Genomic DNA, 21,084 nt, shown 5'->3' with positions numbered 1-21,084 from the left:
TTCTCATGATTTCAATTACTCCCCATAGATGGATGACTTTTAGAACTCTGTGTCTCGTTCTGAGCTCTGATGTTTTTATCTCTATATTTATTGTGGAGTATAAGATGTTTCAACTTTGACTTTTTTTCTAACAAATAAAAACCAAATCTAAGAGAAAGAGTACACCGTGTTCTTGAGGTGCCTTTTAAATGTATTCCTGTCACTGATGGGGCCCCTGGCTGCTGGTTGATCAATGAAAAGATTTTGAAGATGGGTTTAAAGCCTTCTGAAAGTTGTCTCCCAGTAGCTGTCTTATTTTATTTTGTTTTGTGTTACTTGCGAGTAATCATCTGGTTTATAAAAAGATACAACAAATTTTAAAATGATACAAAATATCAGTTTCAAAAACCATCAGAAAGTGAGTGCATTTTTTAATGTTTATTTTTTTATTTTTTTAAAATATTTTTTAAAATGTTTTATTTATTTTTAAGACAGAGAGACAGAGCATGACTGGGGAGGGGCAGAGAGAGAGACACACACAGAATCTGAAGCAGGCTGACAGCTCAGAGCCTAACGCGGGGCTCGAACTCACGAACTGTGAGATCATGACCTGAGCCGAAGTTGGACACTTAACCAACTGAGCCACCCAGGTGCCCCATATTTTTTTTTGTTTTTGAGAGAGAGAGAGAGAGAGAGAGAGAGAGCAGGAGAGAGTGCGAGCAGGGGAGGGGTAGAGAGAGACACACACACACACACACACACACACACACACACACACACACACAGAATCTGAAGCAGGCTCCAGGCTCCGAGCTGTCAGCACACAGCCTGACGTGGGGCTCAAAGTCACGAACCACTAAGATCATGACCTGAGTTGAAGTCGGACGCTTACCAACTGAGCCACCCAGGCGCCCTCAAAGTCGAGTGTATTTAGCCATACTCAGCTCGTAACAGAGTGAATGAGTAAGTGGAATAATTCGTGTTATAGCCTATTGCTACGGGAACTGGCAACAGAACAAGTTGGTAAAGGCAGGCGGTGGAACTCTTTTTTGAAGAATTAGAACCAAGGGGCTCCATAATCACCTGGCATCTGTTCAGTGTTGTACCTGTAGTAGAAATGTGCATGATGGGAACTCCAGGGATCTTTCCATCCTTCACTAAAAGTCCTGGTCAGCTGTAGCCACAGCGTGGCACTGCTTAGTTACCATCTCTACTGAGCGGTCATTCGCATAGGTTCCTTGCTGTGTGCACGGTCATCTTCCAGCCTTGGATCCTTGACAGTCCTTAGGGCCCCTTAATACTTGTGCCCCCGTCTCTCAGTTTCGGCCGTTAAAAAGTCAGTTATACAAGGGATACACTTGGCATACAGACAGCCCATCATTGACTATCCTAAGTCGACTTTGGCTTTAATGGAAAAGTTGATAACGTTAGTATCAGCCAGGATGTGGTAAGGTGGGCCCAGCTGTGTGTTATATTGGAAGAATAAGCAGGAAGGATGTTGGGGGACTTCTGTGGCCTTGAGCGCACTGGGATCTTGCTTTTCTTTCTTTTTAGGTTTTAACCTGTTCTTCCCTTCAAGTCTCTGATCTCTGAGACTAGGCCTTCACTTGACGGTCATGTATTTCTTGCTTCTTTTGCTTCCCCATTTCACTCTGCCCTGTTGTTGTTAATAGCTATTTATTTATTAAAAGAATTATTTTCGATGTTTATTTATTTTTGAGAGCTAGAGATAGAGCGCGAGTGGGGGAAGAGGAAGAGAGACAGGGAGACACAGAATCTGAAGCAGGCTCCAGGCTCTGAGCTGTCAGTACAGAGCCAGAGGCGGGGCTCAAACCCACGAACCATGAGATCGTGACCTGAGCCGAAGTCAGACGCTTAACCGGCTGAGCCACTCAGACGCCCCAATAACTGTTTATTTTAATTTTCCACTACACCCGGTCTCTGCATTGGCCCAATCTCGGCTGGCTATCCTTTGCATTAGACTCTATGATATTACTTCTATGACATTACTTCTCCATTTAATATATCTTGTCCCACAACACGTTTCCCTCCTTTCCATGAAGATTTTCTTTTTACTTTTTTTAAGAGGAAGTAGCATCTTTTGTTTTTAGTGTTTATTTATTTTGAGAGAGAGGGAGAGAAACAGGGAGAGAGACAGAGAGAGAGAGAAGCAGGGAGAGAGAGAGTCCCAAGCAGACTCCATGCTGTCAACACAGAGCCCAATGCGGGGCTCGATCTCATGAACCACGAGACTGTGACGTGAGTAGAAATCAAGAGTCAGACACTTAACTGAGCACTCAGGCGCCCCTCCACAAAGATTTTCTAGACTAATTCTGACCACCTTTAAGGATACTAGCATCTGAGCTCTATTTTTCTCTCAACCATAAAATTGGGAGAAATTTTTTTCATACCTTAGAAGCTTCCCTAAGCCAATTGTTTTCTGGACTGATAAGAAAGACAGCAGCACTCTTCTAGGTTTGCCTTTTGAGGGTCTGAGTGTTTAATGGGTCTGTCACACAACACAGTCGCTTAACCTTAATATGTAATAAATACAAAAGTATCTTTCTTCACAGTGCGCTGCTTTTCCTGTACAACTATCATTTTTATCTCCTCAAAAATAATGTTGTAGCGTTTCGCTTTATCCTGATCTTTGTGGTTGAGTTTGTGCCAGTCAGTAACGCCACATTTTGTAGCCGTGTTGCAAAGTGACATCTTCATTAAGGTTGAGTCCGAAAAGCCTATTGAGAAAAGCCATTCAGGGCAAATAAATGCAACGAAATCTGACTTGATTTCCGTTTCCCCTTGCCCATTTTTTGGCCCATTATTAAAGCATTTGTGCCCCTTATTAAAGCATTTCGTGAATTCGATTGTTCTCATTTTGCTGAGTCAGAGCACAGTTGGACTTTGGTAGCTGTAAATATACTACATTTCAGGAGGTGTTGTAAATGTTTTTATTAGTGCTGGAGAAGAGATGATATGTACTTTAGAATTTGGGAAGTGAACAAAACACTTTGGGGAGAGGAAGAGTATTTTTGTCACTTTGTTTTTATTGTAGAGTAATATTATAAACATAACACCTTTCTAGCTTTTCCTGTGTCTATAATAATTTTGAGAAAGCTGTGTTTAGATATAGTGGTGATGACAGTTTTGCTTAGTATATCAGGGTACATTTAGAGAAAATGAAAAAAGGTCTTAAAGCAACATATAGCTTCTTAGGTTGATGTCTGGACATTTACAGAGAAACAATCTTAAAGGAATTGTATTGTATCCATTTTATTAATGCGTATCTTTGATGAGCCTAAACCTGAAGCTAATGGTGGACAAATATGTATGAAAATTGGGGATTGTCAGTAATGAAGATAAAGGAATTCATTCATCTGTTCAACATCTATGAAGGGCTTCCTAGATGCTGTGATTTATGAATATTTTTACATATTTACTTTCGAGTTAAAGATTTTTTGGGAAATTCATCTGATCGGATTCAATATTTCTTTACGATAATTATAGGACATTAGATTTATAATTTAAAAACCCAGATTAAAAATGTACAGTGTTCAAGAATGTTTATCAAGACAAAGTGCTCACTTCACCACACTTAGCAACGTGTGATGTGGTAACACCGATTGATGGAGAGAGGAGGAATCTTGGAGATAATTCAATATACTTATTTATTTGGCAACTATTTACTCTGTGCTGGCTTATGATAGGTGCTTGTGCCACAGTGGGAAACAACGTATCAGTGGCACTTGTATTCTTAGAAACTACATTCTAGTAGTGGAGATTGAGAGCAGACAAATTAATTAGTTAAATTGGGATTATGGAAGTTTGTTGAAGAAAAAAAAATGGTGCTATAATAGAAAACAAATGGTAAAAGAATTTTAAAAAGAAGGTAATTAGGGAGGTGCTCCCTGAAGACTTTATCTGGAGGTTCAGATCCGTAAGAGAGAATGAGCTTGGTAAGGACATCTCACATCAAGGACATCGCCTAAAGCAGGAAAGAGCCTGGACTGTCCATGCAACTTAACAAAGGCCTATGTGATAGGAAGGCAGTGTGGACAGCGGTTTAGGGGGGGACTGGAGGGAAGGCAGGGGCCACACTGTTGTGCCTTGCTGTATGGAGTTTGGATTTTAATCTCTATGCAATGGAAAACTATTGAACAAGCAATAGGTATGATCTAATTTGTATCTTTAGAAGTGCACTTTTGGCTTCTGCAAAGAAAATAGTTTGCAGTGGGGCAAGCTTAGAAGCAGGCAGATCAGTGAGGAGGCAGTTTTGTAGTGGACGAGGTCGAAGATCTGATGAAGGTGGAAAGACTGGAGGCTCACTTTGGAAGCGGAATTGACTTGACTTGCCCGTGGGTTGGACGTGAGGATGAGACACACCGTAGAATCAAAGATGACTCCTAGTTTTGGCCCGAAACACAGGAAACTGTGGTGCCGGTTGTTCTAATGGGGAAGCTGGTTGGGTGGGAGTTACAGAGGAGGGTTGAGGCCGGTCTCAGACTTAGGTTAATTTGCCATATTTATAAGAGACAGGTGGTGGTGTCCAGTAGGCGGTATGGAGCTGAGAAGAAAGGCACGAGCTGTAGACACAAAATTGGGGGAGTTGTCAGATGGTATTTAAAGCTGTTGGGGTAAATGAGACAATCCAAGGGAAAGATGGCAAATAGAGAAGGAGCATGTGGCTCGAGGCCAAGTGCGAGGATGCTCTAGCATTTAGAGATTTGACAGAAGAAGAGCTGGCGAAGAACGTTGAGAACGAGCAGTCAGGAAGAGAACTGGCAGCAATGAGAAGAGAGGGTTTCAGGAGGAAGGGGGTCGTCATTGGGTAGAAAGCTGTCGAGAGGTAAAACCAGATAAAGGCAGAAAAGGATCCACGTACCTTTATAATCAGCTTCTGCTTTCAGAACTCTTATCTTGTTTGTCTTTGCGTCCCCGGCATCTAGCATCTAGCCGGACACATAACAGATACGAGGAAAATAGTTGTCGAATGATTAAATGAAAGAGAGTTTCAAAAGAGAGCTGTATCATGAATGAGTCAGTCAAGAATTAAATTCAGCAGTTGATCTTTTAAGTGAGTTTCTAAATCCATCGAGACAACGTTACTATCAATTGCTAATAAACTGATAAAAACACATCAGAAGGTTTTGATCTTCCGCGTGACTTCAGGAACGTGACTGCATTCTTTTTGGACAAGTAGATACGTTCCATCTTTGTTCCAAAAGAGAGGTGCTTACATTGGTTTGGAAAAAGAGGGAATATTTGCATGTGTGCGTGTGTAATGTTCGTTTCATTCAGTGAAACTGGCATCAGAATAGTTCAGCTCCTCCCACTTAAGTTTGAAATTGAAATTGCAGAAATGGTGCAAAGCACCTCAGTGTCTTTAGACATTTTATTCTTTCTTGATATGGTCAGAGAGTTTTAGTAAGCCTTGGCCAAGGGAAATTATGGAGGAAGGAATTAATAGCAAAGAGATTTGTTTAATGGGGAAGGAGTCAGTCACTTTTAATAATGTCATGTGCAGCCTGTATCCCCGTTAACCCTTGATTTTCTTAAATCTTATCTTTGCCTCTTCCAAGTAAAGAGGAAGGTACAAATCAACCAATCGAAACTTGTAAGACTTCTACATGATCTGTTAATGCCCCCTGTAGACAGATTAAGAAAAACATAATAAAAGATCTCTTGCAACTCATCAGGTAGTGGAGCTTAGTATGATATTGCAGAATTAGTAGCATATACTTTATTTGCAGCGTGTTCTATCTATAGACAGAAAACCTGTGTACCTTTTGGTACTGTATTCAATGCAGAGTCTTCTGTTAATACCAGATTGGAACGCTGAAGGACTTTATTTTTTTTTTAGAGAAGGCCCGAGGGAGGGAGGGAGGGAGGGAGAGAGAGAGAGAGAGAGAGAGAGAATATCCCACGAGGGGTAAAGAGGCGGAGTGGGGGGGGGGGGGGGAGAGAAGGGAGAGTGAGAAGGAGGGCTCACCTGGGGCTCATGTTTTTACACGGAGTGGGGCTCACGCTCACCCGACGTGGGACTCGAACTCACCAACTGTGAGGTCATGACCTGGGCGGAAGTCAGAGGCTTCACGACTGAGCCACCCAGGCGCCCCTGAGTACTTTAAAAGTATCAATGGCTGTGTTACTTCTAGATTTCCAGGACATCCATATGGTGCTTATTTATGCAAAAATGTTTATGCCTGTGTGATTGCATGGAATCACTGCTCGTGAGGCAGGGTTCATTATCTTTTAGCCCAAGATCCCGTAACCAGTCAGTATCAGAGCTAGCCTGCAAATCTAGGTCTCCTGATTCCAGATCCCTATGTGTTTCCATCTCAGACTCCCGGAAGTGACGGTCATGTTCCTGGCTGTACATCCAGGGCCGTGAGGTTGCCGATGTGGGTCACTATACATAGGGCGAGGAGTACCTGGTTTTTCTCCTTTGTTGCTGGACGTTCATTTGGATTAAAACCCTAGCAAAGAATGCATCATAAATCTCTCCTCCGCATGTATAAATAGCGGCTTCTTGTCCAAAATCAATAGCCTAGAATTGTAGATCATTAACTTGGCTGTATTCGAATAGATTATGGTTCCCTATCAAATTAAATTGCTTGGTCCTGGAGGAGGGGCAAGAGTTTTAATCTTTGAGGGAAGTTTCTGGAATGGTGTGTGTGCTGTCAGGCAGCCATTAAGGATTATGGGTGTTGCAGATTAAATTCATTGAGAGTCAGCTGTTGATCTGTTAGGAATGAGTGCTCGGCATCTGTCAAGGCAATTCTTTTAGGGTTTTCTAAGTGACAGCCGTTTATAATAGCAAGAAAGATTGCTTTTAACGAAAAGGCATAATAGCAGAAACCTGAACTCTGAGGGGGTCACGCCGTAATATGAAAGTTCAAATATTGCTAATGTTTCCCACATCATTAGTCAGAGAATTTAGGCTGTCATAAAAACTGATGCCCACGAAGTGACCATGTTTGAGGAGTGAGGATCCTTTTGCAAAAAAAAAAAAAAAAAAAAAAAAAAAAAAAAAAAAAAAAAAAAAATTGAAAGACAGAAGCAAATCGTTAGCACTGGCTCTCAAAACAGAAACCATAGATCACGGAAATGACAGTCCCTTAGTTTGTATCAGTTTTGTGTCGTCGTCGTTGTTATTGTTAGAGAGCCCTTCAAGATCTCTCGACTCATCATGTAGAAAGCGATGCTAGTCATGTTTATTTTCCAGGATGGGAGGAGGATCCAGGAAATGAGAGTTGGAACTTGGCAGCTGTTGCTCTGAAATAAGGGGAAAAATAGAACCTGTTCCGCTGATGCCAAATTAAAATGGTTGATGGACTCTGGGAGCATGATTGAGGCTAAATGAAACCTGTGTGAGAATCACTTGGAAGAACCTAAAGTCACCCCAAGGCATAGAAAATCACCTTGCGTGGACGGTAGAGCAATACACAGGCCAGAGCCCCGGATAGGCGGAAAATAGGATCACAGCGACAGTTTGTTTCTGAGCTCCGTTTGTCCTAACTTAGGGCATCTTGGAAAAAATGCTTACCTTCTATGGGCATTTACACATCTGTTAAAAGGGAATTATAATTGCCTTTCACCGTTAGGAAGATTATGCAGGATTTCTAAAAGTTTTGAGCTTCTTTTTTTTAAAAATTTTTTTTTTTTCAACGTTTATTTCATTTTTGGGACAGAGAGAGACAGAGCATGAACGGGGGAGGGGCAGAGAGAGAGGGAGACACAGAATCGGAAACAGGCTCCAGGCTCCGAGCCATCAGCCCAGAGCCCGACGCGGGGCTCGAACTCCCGGACCGCGAGATCGTGACCTGGCTGAAGTCGGACGCTTAACCGACTGCGCCACCCAGGCGCCCCTAAAAGTTTTGAGCTTCTTAGAGGCTTATAATTAACAGAAACTTACGATAAAGATCATAAAGGTTTGTATATAGCAAAAATACAAGAACTGGATTTTGACCAAGAATTTTCTCACACAAACAAAAATTGCAAGAACCACAGGGTCAGGCAGCTTCGGAGTACGTAAGAATGTCTGAATCTTCTAGGTAGGAACGGCGGCCATTGATAAACGAGGAAGATAATTTCTTTGGGCAGAGATTAGCTTTGGATTTTGTCAGAAAGGGATGGTTTAGCATGGTAGGCTGGCGATCTGTTGTTGTAAAGCAAACCACTTGAACACATGGTGGTTAAAAATAACAGCCATTTTATTTGCTCATGATTCTGTGGATCAGCATTTTCTACTGGGTTCTGTAGGGATGATTCTTTGGCTGGTCTCTTCTCTCTTAGGGTCCCTCATTCAATGGATATAATCACTGGTGGTTCAGCAGAGGCTGGTTGCGCCATGATGGTCTCACTCGCATGACTGGTGTCGGTGTGGATGTTGATACTGGCTTTTGTCTGGGCTTCTTGTCTTCACGGAGAGTAGCCTGGGCTTCGCCACATGGCTGTCCCAGGGTCCTAAGGGGCCGACAGAAGCCGCAAAGCACCCTGAGGTCAAGGGTCAGAACTCTTAGGAAGTCACTTCACTTTGCTATTCAAAGTAAGTCACAAGGTCAGCCTCGATTTCAGGGATGGGGAAGCAGCTTCCTCCACCTGTTGATGGGTCAATGGAAAGTCACATTGCAAAGGGCTGTGGAGAATTATTACAACTCCATTTGCATGCAAACAATCTACACGTGATGGGGGAAGGGCAAAGGATAGTTAGGTAAAATGGTCTACTAGTAAATTTAAAATTGAAATAGAAGAATAATATCATGAAAAGCTGGGGGAGAAGACCCAAGATAGCCTAAGATCCAAACAGGAAAGACCATGAACAGTCTAAGTTTTTGAAAGTATATATGAATATATTTTTTTTTTTCCCAACGTTTATTTATTTTTAAGACAGAGAGAGACAGAGCATGAACGGGGGAGGGGCAGAGAGAGAAGGAGACACAGAATCGGAAACAGGCTCCAGGCTCTGAGCCATCAGCCCAGAGCCCGACGCGGGGCTCGAACTCACGGACCGCGAGATCGTGACCTGGCTGAAGTCGGACGCTTAACCGACTGCGCCACCCAGGCGCCCCTAAAGTATATATGAATATTTTTGAAATATAAAAATATGATATGAAGAATTCTTTTTTTTAAATTTTTTTGATGTTTACTTATTTTTGAGAGAGAGACAGAGTGTGATTGGGGGAGGGGCAGAGAGAGAGGGAGACACAGAATCGGAAGCAGGCTCCAGGCTCTGAGCGGTCAGCACAGAGCCCGATGTGGGGCTCGAACCCACCAACTGCGAGATCATGACCTGAGCTGAAGTCGGATGCTTAACCGACTAAGCCACTGAGGCGCCCCTGAAGAATTCTGATCTAGTGGTTTTTTGATATAACTGATATGTGTTAATACAGCTTCTGAAATAGAAACCAGGACTTGAGCGGTAGCAAGATAGCCAAGGAAAAAGTAAGAGGCTTCTGATACTTGTGGGTGGCAAGTTTATGTATTCTTGGGGTAAGACAGTTTGCTATAGAAGGAATAACACAAAAGAATATTCGGGAAGGAGAATCCTTTTCAAAAAGTGAATTTCAAAAATCTTTTATGAACTTAGAGATGTATATCAGTTTGACATGTGTCTTTACATAACAGTCACTGAACATGATGAGGACTCCCATGTCCCGCCCCCCCCCCCCAAATTAAACTTTTATCACAAATTCCCATGTTTTTGATCTGGATACACATTTGAAAAAGAAACCCAGGAATTATAGTCGGTGAGGATTCTGGGAAGATGGCAAGGTAAAGTGGTTCACTATCCTGCCATTCTCCATTCTACCCTGCCTCTCCTGACCCAGCCCAACCCCTGCAGCCAACAGAACCCACAGTGCAGGGAAGTCCTGAGCTCTGTGGAAGTTGAGGGTGAGAGGGAGCGGGTGGGGGCTTACTTCCTGGGCTGGACGGGGCTGGCAATAAAGATGGGCATTTGATAAGTCCCGGGGGAGGGTCAGAATGCATCGGATACTATATAGAGCCTGATCTCCAAAGGTTGAGGGAGTCTTGGGAGGAAAATTGAAAACCTCCCTCGCCCCACTGTGTGCGCGTGACTGTGTGTGTACGTGTCCCACAAAAGACCAAGGAGAAGACGAACCCTTGGGCTGAGTCCTCCCTGTTTCGGAGGCTGGGAGAGAGTGAGGAGACTCTAGAACATAGAGCCCTCCCCCTTGGTGCCTCGGCAGGGCCCTGGTGCCTGCCTGCTGTCGCACTGCTCCAGGAGTCGCTCTACAGGAACAGAGGCCACTGTGCTCCCACTGCTGATGCAAGTGCAGCCACATGGGTCCTCCAGCAATCCGACCCGAACCCCAGCGATACAACAAAGAAATTATGGCACCACAGCCAGCGGGAAGACAGTCCGTGAGAACAGATAGAACACACGGTTAATGCGATAGAGCAGCGGCTGGAGACGGATGACAACCTGACAAGACGTAGTTAAGAGCGTATAAGGAGATTTAAATGCAGCACGAAAAGGCTTCCTAGAGATGAAATGCGTGAATTTCCAATCAAACATTTCAGCAAATGAATTAAAGGAGGCGACGATTATTCCCGAGGCTTGAATTAGCACCCTGGCCAGTCAGGCAGAAGAACCCGAGAGCACAGAACAAAAATATAAAGGATGGAAATCACAAGAGAAAACAGATCCAGGAAATGCAATGTGTGAGTAACAGGAAAGGCAGAAGGAGGCAAAGGAACGGATGGAGGAAAGGCCATAATTACATAAATGTAAGAAACGATTTTTCTGAGCTTTAATATCAAGACTGGAGTCTATAAATTAAAAAAAAATTGTAATGTTTATTTTTGAGAGACAGCGTGAGTGGGTGAGGGGCAGAAAGAGAGGGAGACACAGAATCTGAAGCTGGCTCCAGGCTTTGAGCTGTCAGCACAGAGCCCAATGCGAGGTTTGAACTCCCAAACTGTGAGACCATGACCTGCCTGAGCTGAAGTCGGACGCTTAACCGACTGAGTCACCCAGGTGCCCCTGGAGTCTATAAATTCAAATGGCTCATCAAGTTCCAGGCAAGATTTATGAAAAAACACATCTCTGTATATATTGGGAAAGCGCTTGAACTCTTGAGAATAAAGAGCAAAATCTTAGAAGCTTCCAGACAGAGAAAACAAATGAACTACCATGAAGAAGTATCAGACTAGCCCCAGATTTCTCATGTATGACAGAGTGCTAGAGACAGTGGAGTAACTTCCAGAGACAAAAAGCCAGCAGCCTAAAAGCCACATACATACCCAAACTGCCATTTCCCTGTCAGAGTAAAAGAAAATTTGCTGCTCTTTAGGAACTCAGAGATGCCATCACCCATTTTCTGACAAAAATACTCCAGAAACAGTATAAAACAAAAAGTATCCACATGAGAAGTTAAACAGAAACACCTCAAGGTGAGGAGAGATACTAGCAGAGGAAATTTTTCTACATTAATCAGTTAACTCAAGTGGGAAGGAAAGAATAAATTGGAATATAGCAGTCTTGACATTCAATGAAAATGAACTAAAATTTCCCCATTAAACGTCTGATACTGTTAGACTGAGTTAATAAGCAAAATGCATTAATCTGGTGTTTATAAGAAAAACACTTGAGACAAAGTGAGAGAAGATGAAAATAAAAGGATGGACGAAGATCCCATGCAAATACGGAGAGTCAGAAACTAGCAATATGAGGTTTAGACAGGTAGTATTTAAGGGAAAGGCATAAATCAGATAAGCAAAGACATTACATAATAATTTTTAAAAGGCACAGTTGATGAGGGAGGTAAATAAACCTGTATGTATAGAATAACATAACCACTAAATCTGTAAAGCAAAATTATTACAAATGCAAATATAGTTATGGTGAGAAATTGCATAAACATCTCTTGCTTGTCTCAACCTGTGCTAACCTTGTATAGAACCCTAAGATAGAGAAATTGAACAAATAAAAAAGTTGGATTTGATGGGCATGGGACACCTCACATCCCTTAACACAGAATATTCGTTTCTGAATCAGATGCAAAACTTGATCGTATACTTGACCACAAAGAAGACCTTAGCAAATTCAAAGGCAAGGGATTTTTATAGATCTTGTTCTCTGATCATAACACAGTAATATTAGAAACAAATAATGGAAGGTAGTAAAAAGACCCTTTACTGTTTGGAAATATAAAAACATTCTTTAAAACCTTAGCATCAAAGGAGAAAACAAAAGTCAATTTAGAAGATACCTAGATATCTGTCAAAGGAGCACAATTTATTCCGAAAGGCTTGGGATAGAGTGAAAGCTGTAGCTAGTGGGAATTTTACAGCCTTTAGATGTTTTCATTACTTAAGAATAAAGACAAATTGTACCCTTATTATAAAGTGAGAAAAAAGAATGACAAAACAAACTAAGAAGTTAGAAAGAGGGAATAATAAAAATGAAAGCTGAAGCTCATAAAACAAAAAATAACGTAAAGGACAAATGCATTTTCTAGTTCTTTGAAACAGCAAAATAGATACAAAGACTCATGTGTTTGATTAGGAAATAAACAGTAAAAAATGTACAAGACCAGAAATGAGAACAAAGACGTAATCAGAGAGGCAGGAACGAATCAAAGAAGATAGCAAAGAGAACGGTATTCAACGCTATGGCAACGAACTTGAAAAACTAGAAGAGATAGGTTATTTCCTTGCCAAATATAAATGTCCAAATTTGGAAGAAAATAAAATTAGGACTGTATCTTATACCGTATATAAAACTGAAAACAAGTTAAAAATAAAGCGAGACAAACTTTGTAAGAAAACAGCCACATGTATAATATTAGGAGCAGCATTACGATCGGAGACCTAGAAGCTGCAAGAGAGAGGATGAACATCTGACTGTCCGAAGAGTCAAATATTTTGCATTTTAAAACATATGAAGCAAAGCCAATAAATAGTAAAATTTGAGGAAGCGTTTGCAATACAGAGGACAGAGTTTCATGTGTCTCATGACAAGCAATGTTTACAAATGGACAAGAAGGGCCCAACAATCCAATAGAAAAATAAGCAAAAAATGAGAAGGTGTAGTTCAGAGAGGAGCAGACACAGAAAGCCAACAGGTGAGAAGGCACTCAGACCCAAATCATGATCTGTCACCCCTCAGACGGGCAAACATTTGAAGTCCAATAGCATCTGTTGCTGGTGGGGGACAAAGTACTTTTATTACTACTGGTTGACGTATGGGTTACACTCCTGTTGGAGAGCAGGCTGGCCACATCTGTTAGGGGTAACATCTGTTTGACTCAGGAACTCCACTCCTTTTCTTTCAAAGAGATAAAAACACCCGGATGTAAGGATGCTTATCACGAGGTTGTGTTCTGCCGAAATGTATGTGTTGGGGAAGAATGGAGATGGATGAACGTCTACCAGGAGAGAGGTGGTTGGCTATATTACGGTGTATCCAAATGATGAATGAAATATGCACTCATGACAAAAGGAATTTTTCATCAGTTGAATTGAGAGCTTTTCATGAACCATTATTGAATGGGAAAAGCAAGATGCGGACAAGTGGGTATTAAATAGTCAAGACAATGGAAAACACGGTGCTTGTGTGTGCCATTATAATGATATGTACTGGATAAATATGTGTACATGGAACTATATACAGAAGAAACATACCAGCTAGTTAATATGTGTGACTGGGGGGGACGGGGAAGAAGGTAGCATTGACGCTGATGTGGATGGAGGGAGTGAAGAGGAGAAATTAGCCAGATACACAAGAACACACACACTCATGCGTGCAGACACGCGCACACACGCGACTAATAAACAATGATATTTATGACGACCTTTGCATGTTTAGTAAATTTAAATTTGTCTGTATATGTGCATGTGTGCTCGCGCACACAAGTGAAATTTTAAAAGTACATGTATTCAGTTTTACAAATCATTTATAATTTCTGCCCTAGCAAGGAGGAACCTAGATCTAAAAACATAATACATTCTCAAATCAAATACAGCATGGTAATTGTGTCCAGGGCTCTTGGAGTTGTAAGTAGCAGAAATCCAATCAAAACACCAGCAGAAGCAAAGAAGGGAATTCATTGGCTCACAGGAGCCTCCACTCGGGGCCGGTTCACCTGTCATCAGGTATCTGCCTTTTGCCTCTGTCTGTATCTCCACCTTCTGCTGTCTTGTATTTCTCTTTTTGGTTTTGGCTTTGGCTTTTTCTCCCTTTTTCTCCCTCTGGAGGGCAGGACAGTTCCTTGAAACATCTTTTTCTGGTCTGTGCGCCCTCCCTTGGCCTTCCGGGTCACAAAGCCACACCTCTGGAGAGAAGGGAGGCAGCGCGGGCAGTGGACGGTAGAAACACAAGTCACGTGATTTGCGTGCGCAGGGAGCACGTCCCCGCAGAAGCGGTGGCAGTGGCAGTGGCAGAAGGGGGTGCAGGTCTGTGTAAAGGAGAAAACCAGAAGATCCCAGGTAGACGGAAACCACAGATGTCTGCTGGAGGCTTTGCCTCAAATAGAAGCAAAATTTGCATCTTTAGGATCAAAAGAATTGAGCAGTGGAGGAAGTGGGTTTGAGTCAAACAATAAGTACCGTACATTTAGGGCAGTGCATTTAAACTTTGTTCTGATAGCACCAAGATTCATAGTAGGTAATTAGTTACGTGGATGGTCTTACCCCAGATGACTTATAAAAGGATTAAAGGCTATTAAGTGGTTGATAAGGAATATCACCTTCATATATTTAAATATGTATTTTTCCAGGAAAAGAAAACCTTTTCCCAGCTTTACTGAAATGCAGTTGACATACACCATTGTGTAAATTTAAGGTGTAACCGTGATGTGATACGTGTACATATTGCAAAATGTTTACCACGATAACATTGGTGTAACACATCTGTCATCTTGCATAATTATGTGTGTTTATTTTTGAGGCGGTTTTAGCATGCCAGACTCTCTCCCCTGTGCCTGCTGAGACAGACTTTCAGCAGTAGTTCTCCTCAAGGAACGCGCCAGACCGGCGTGTCTTAAAGATTCCATTCATTTCAATATTGACTTAACAGTAGTGCCTGGATGTTTAGGTGATAAATAAGTGACATTTCAATTTTGTGGAAGAAAAAAAAAAAGAAAAGAAATGGAATTACAGATGGTAGACGGAAAGATAAGTTGATCTAAAATACCTACTGACAGAAAAATCCAGGCTATTAAAAATACCAAAAATATTTAGGTATTTCCTTTCCCTTCCCTCCCCTCCCTTCCCTGTCCTACTCCTCTCCGCCCCCTCTCCCCTCCCCTCTCCCCTCCCCTCTCCCCTTCTTACTTCTTACTTCTTACTTTTTACCGTGAAAGATAACACCAGTACAGAAACAACATATTGCCCGATGGCATGTCACCAACGGAGCACTCCTGAGAACCCAGAGGACCATCAGCCTATCAGCTGGTGCCCTCCGACCCCGCTTCTCCACCCCTTCAAAGGCATCTGAGATCCTGACTTGGATGTTAATCAATTCCTGGCTTTTCGTCTTAGCTTTACCACCTAAACTTGCATCCTCACAGCTTAGTTTTGCCTCTGTGTGTGTGTGTGTGTGTGTGTGTGTGTGTGTGTGTGTTTTGAGCTTTCTAAAAATGGAACCCTGCGGTATGTGCTCTTTTGGGTCTGACTTCCTTCACTCCGCATCGTGACTGTTGCCTGCAGCTCTTGTCAGGGGTGAACGCATAGCTTTTGGAGGACCAAATAACTTTGACTCATGGCAGCCCAATGAAGTTACAGATTTTCAGTTATTAGTCGAGTCCTTTGAGAGACCCTCGAGTCACAAGGAGACAGATGAAGTATTTACTCTTAAGAACTCCAGCAGGTGGTACTCTGCCTTCCCGAGAGGAACGATTGCCATGCTGCTTTATGGCATCCCAGGAAGAAACCCTTGTCCTGGCCGCATTCCCAGGGATGCAACTCAAGGCTGTCCGCCAGCCCTGCCCAGGGGGGGCCTCCCTCAGAGGCAGGACTTAAAGTATTTCTGCTGGTGAGAGCGGGTTTGCTACGGTTGGCCTTAGGACTGAAGTAGATGTCTCTTTGATTGGATATTCGAACATCTGGTATTTTCTTTGCATGTTATCAAGAAGCCCCCGATGTGAAGTTTTATAAAGAGGAACATTATCACATAACACCGTGTCACCACATTCGAAGGTCCGATAGAGTGGTTTTCTGTGACAAAAGGAAAGCTTTGTTTCAAAGCGTGATACAGAAAGTATTAATGGGACGAGCTGCTCATCAAATGCTGAATTTTCACATCCATATAAGCTTCTTGCTGATGTTACTAGATGCACAGTCTAGCTTTCTCTGATTTTGCTAACTTATCCTCACTGAATATTTCACTTGCTCTTTTCCAGATGTCTCGGCGTATATGTTTACATTTTGTCTGTTACTTTTTCACACACCTTCAGACACATCGGTCCTTTCGATGGCGATGGAGGCAGTCACTGCTGCGAATTCTAGCCCTATTATTAGTTTCAGCCCGCCTGGGTTTTGGAAGGCATTAAGGCCCATTGGGATGGGCCTTTGGTCTGTGCGTGGCCACAGGGGACTCCCGACAAGGGGGAGCTGTCCAGGAAGCGGACCTGCCCGGTGCCGGGCCCCATTCTGTGAAGGTGGCGAGGACTGGGTGTAGTGACAGGGATAGAACATCTTCGTGGCCCTTGGCTCCCCTCCTGGAGATAGATGTCCATCCCACAGGAGACCAAGAAGCCAGCTTTGTAGAATTGTGGGCAAGATACAGTCCCATTTCGCGATCACATGGGCACATGCTTCAGGACCAGGAATGAAGAAAACATTGAGGGCACATGGAAAGAAAGGGCACAGAAGAGAGGATGTGTGTGTCTGTATATCCTTTTTTTGTGCGTAAGAGTAGATGTACAGAAATTGGCTCATGATGGCAGTTTTGAAATACATGCATTCGTATACAATATACTCTATTTAAAAAAAAAAAACCCGGGGCGCCTGGGTGGCTCAGTGGGTTAAGCCCCCAACTTCAGCTCAGGTCATGATCTCATGGTTCATGAGTTCAAGCCCCACGTCGGGCTCTGTGCCGACAGCTCGGAGCCTAGAGCCTGCTTCGGATTCTTGGTCTCCGTCTCTCTCTGCCCCTCCCCCACTTGTGCTCTGTCTCTCTCTCTCTCTGTCCCTCAAAGATAAATAAATGTAAAAACTAAAAACTAAAAAAAACCAAAAAAACAAAACAAAAAAAAACCCTACCTCCGTGTCTTGGGTGATACTAGAGATTCTGTTTATGGAGTGACTTCCTTTTCCCAACATTATGTCTCGTAACTGCCATCCATTATGCCTTTTTGTATTATATGATATCAATTAACAAATTAGCTGAGGTCATAAAAAGGAAGATAATATATATTCACAAGCCAGCTGTTCATAATTCCAAATATTTCAAGTCGAGGCACCCACTGCCTCTTCTCTGTTAAGCGGGATGACCCGCAGCGAAGTTAATCCTCGAAGAGTTGTGCTGGGCTTTCTAGAGCTGCTGCAGCAGCCTTCCGCCACTGGGCTTGGAAGTGTGCTCAGAAATTCGAATACATTTCGATATTTTCCCCAGCAAAACATAAAATCAATCTCTTACCAAAACAGTCATACACGTCAAAGCCAAATACTGGTGATGTGGAGACGGCCCAGACTTCAGCCCCCTTTGTGACTGCTAATAATCGAGGACTGACTGGGTGCACGAAATCAAGCCTCAGCCTTCTGTCCAGAGCCAGTAACAGCACCCGAGGGCCGACGTTAGGCACTGTTGACTCTATTATGCTTTCTGTTCACTGCAGAGACAGAATTCACATGAAATAAACTGGGCGAGTAGGGGAACTTTGAGGACTTCGTCCCCATAGCCATGCACGCACGATTCTTCTCGCTTAGAGATGCAACTGTGCATGTATTGTTTACTTCTCTTTTAAATGTTTGCTTATTTTTTTAGCGATAGAGCAGGAGTGTGAGTCGGGGAGGGGCAGGGAGAGAGGGAGAGAGAGAATCCCAAGCAGGCTCCGTGCTGTCCGCGCAGAGCCCGACGTGGGTCTCGAACTCAAGAACCGTGAGATCATGACCTGGGCTGAAACCAAGAGTCAGATGCGTACCCACTGAGCCACCCAGCTGCCCTTGTGTTTACTTCTCTTTTTTGAGAGTTAGACTTGGCCTGGTTGTAATGCTTGTGTCACGTGTCATCTGCCCCATTCTTCCCGGAGTGAATTTATCCTTAAGGCTTTCCTTCTTTTGTGTGTATTCCTAAGCACTGCTGAGGGTATTTAGAAGACTGGCATTTATGCTATTGATGATCTGAATCGATCAGTCTGTACTGAATGGAATTTGATTGCAAATGTGTCTGTTTCTGATACACGTCCCGTTCTGTTTTCAAAGGGCCCAGAAATGTTACGAGTTTCAGAGAGAGAATCTCTGTATCTAGTCAAAATCACGATGCTCTAGAATGTACTTAGACCAGTAGGAATCTGGATTCGTTCTTTCCTACCGTATCTGTGGACTGAGAAAGCTAAGCATGGAGACAACACTTTCCTGTCCTGGCGCAGAGATGTGTGAGGAGGTGAAGGGGCTCTAACCTTTAAATCTATGGCTTCTCAGCCACTGGAGCTCAGAAAATTCCAGAAAGCCCTTTTCAGTGAAGTCTTCACTATATTAGAATCTCTTTTTTTCCTTTGCAGACCCTGCATGTGGCCTTTTTAAATATGTGTTTGAGACAGAGTGAATGTAGAAGCTCAAAATGCCTGGACGATTTCTGATTTCTGTCCCTCCTTTTCCTGCCCTTTGGCCCCACTGCCTGATTCGGATGATGTGATATTCAGAGGGACACCTTAATCGAAGTCATCCTTCGGAGAGACACTTCTGGCCAAAGACCGTGTCCACACCATTCAGGATGGCCAGTCAGCCGCCGGAAGATGGGGCAGACTCTCAGGTCTCCGATGAGCTCGAGTGTAAGATCTGTTACAATCGGTACAACCTGAAGCAGAGGAAACCCAAAGTGCTGGAGTGTTGTCACAGGGTCTGTGCCAAATGCCTCTACAAGATCATAGACTTTGGGGACTCCCCGCAAGGCGTCATCGTCTGCCCTTTCTGCAGGTTTGAGACCTGCCTGCCGGATGATGAAGTCAGCAGCCTGCCGGATGACAACAACATCCTGGTAAACTTGACTTGCGGAGGCAAAGGCAAGAAGTGCCTGCCAGAAAACCCTACCGAGCTGCTGCTGACCCCCAAGAGGCTGGCGTCTCTCGTCAGCCCTTCTCACGCTTCCTCCAACTGCCTGGTCATAACCATCATGGAGGTGCAGAGAGAGAGCTCCCCGTCTCTGAGCTCCACTCCTGTGGTCGAGTTCTACCGGCCTGCAAGTTTCGACTCTGTCACCACCGTGTCCCACAACTGGACCGTGTGGAACTGTACATCCCTGCTGTTTCAGACATCCATCCGGGTGCTGGTTTGGCTGCTGGGTTTGCTCTACTTCAGCTCCTTACCCCTAGGGATCTACTTACTCGTGTCTAAGAAGGTCACCCTCGGGGTCGTCTTTGTCAGCCTTGTCCCTTCGAGCCTTGTCATCCTCATGGTGTACGGTTTCTGCCAGTGCGTTTGTCACGAGTTTCTAGACTGTGTGGCCCCTTCTTCTTAACCGATGTGCAAACCAGGAAATTTGACACCCGTTGCCACCTTTGAAGTTAGGTCACTTATCATTTGTTTATTTTGTATTTCTCTGTGAGGAGTGTCTGTGACCTTAACGAAGCCGTTGGCCAAATGTTTGTGGTCTCTTTTTCCACCGATATCTGGACTCCGTCGGTTTTCCTGTATGCTGGACATAAACACGTTCATTTCTACTTAGGGGTTGGCAAAGACGCAGAAATGTAGGAGCTAAGCCTTCCTAGAGCTCTTCCGGGGAGTCTTCCCCCAGAAATGGCCAAGATCTCCCCCAGCCCTGCTAGACAGGCCCCAGGGGCGAGGGGTCAGGCTGTAGTAAGGTCTTTGTAGATGGCTAGGGATGAACGATTTCTCTCGTAATCCTTGATAATCTGTGGTGCAGGGTAGACACGAGAGGAAAGCTGTTCTGAGACACAGCCGCTTAAAAAGTGTGACTCCCCCTGCGCGCCCCCCTCCCCCCCGCGCGCCCCCCTCCCCCCGGCCTCTCCTCCCACACCTGGTTGTTGACGTTCCCTGGAATCTTCAGGTGTTTTGTCTCGAAGTTAAGGCCACTGTCTGCGGTCTGCTGCCCCAGTGAGGGGCTTGTTCCCTGTGCACAAGCCCCTTTGCCAAGAGCGAATCGGCCTCGTGCCCTTGTGCGGTTTCTTTTTTTTTTTTTTTTTTTAATTTTTTTTTTAACGTTTATTTATTTTTGAGACAGAGAGAGATAGAGCATGAACGGGGGAGGGTCAGAGAGAGAGGGAGACACAGAATCCGAAACAGGCTCCGGGCTCTGAGCGGTCAGCACAGAGGCCGACGCGGGGCTCGAACTCACGGACCGCGAGATCATGACCTGAGCCGAAGTCGGCCGCTCAACCGACTGAGCCACCCAGGCGCCCCCCTTGTGCGGTTTCAATTAAATACCTGTTCTGCCACATCACTGAAGAGAAATTAAACCCACCATGGACTTGGCATCACAGCGCCCTTCATGACAGAACATGGCCCCTTGTCTTTGAGATACACCCTTCCCTCCATATTTATTTTCCTCTTGCCTCAGTCTTCTCTGAAATTCTCACAGCCCGGTTAGTGTTCGTGGAAACCTTCCGTGGAGTCTCTCCCTAAAACGTTTTAGTTGAGTTTTGTCTTGTCAGCCACCTTGTTCAACGAGCCCCACCCCTTACCCAGAATGAGGTTCCCCTGAAATTAGTTGTTAGATACTCATGAGGCTTTTTTTTTTTCCCCCACTGTATTTCAAATTCCACTGTGAACTTCTGGAACTTACTCCTATAACGGTTTGGGGTGAATGAATTGTGGCCGTGGAAGCCCAGAAACAATTGTGGAGATGTTCTGGCTCACGGTCTGAGGTGCCGCGGACCGACGTATTTTGCTGTACTGTACTGAATAGTAACCCAAACACAGTGGTTTAGGCCTGTGTGCAAAATTGTGTTGCAGGAGGCC

At 43.9% G+C, this 21,084-nt stretch overlaps 1 protein-coding gene and 1 pseudogene across 1 annotated transcript; one reads left to right on the top strand and one right to left on the bottom strand.

Annotated features, from left to right (window-relative positions):
- The first annotated feature begins 592 nt into the window (after nt 1-592).
- RNF182 (ring finger protein 182) lies at nt 593-20,294 on the top strand. Its single transcript, XM_030314812.1, has 2 exons — nt 593-629; nt 18,669-20,294. Exon 2 carries the CDS (start codon nt 18,881-18,883, stop codon nt 19,622-19,624), a length of 744 nt encoding a protein of 247 aa, XP_030170672.1. The 5' UTR covers nt 593-629; nt 18,669-18,880; the 3' UTR covers nt 19,625-20,294.
- On the bottom strand, nt 1,037-3,961 carry LOC115514864 (annotated as a pseudogene).
- Nucleotides 20,295-21,084: the final 790 nt, after the last annotated feature.

The sequence above is a fragment of the Lynx canadensis genome, chromosome B2 (genome assembly GCF_007474595.2).
Source record: "Lynx canadensis isolate LIC74 chromosome B2, mLynCan4.pri.v2, whole genome shotgun sequence".
NCBI lineage: Eukaryota > Metazoa > Chordata > Mammalia > Carnivora > Felidae > Lynx > Lynx canadensis.
This window is presented reverse-complemented; position numbering and strand designations above follow the sequence as displayed.

Bases quoted from the DNA above. Each gene is read 5' to 3' on its own strand.
- RNF182 (XM_030314812.1), top strand. From the start codon at position 18,881: ATGGCCAGTCAGCCGCCGGAAGATGGGGCAGACTCTCAGGTCTCCGAT.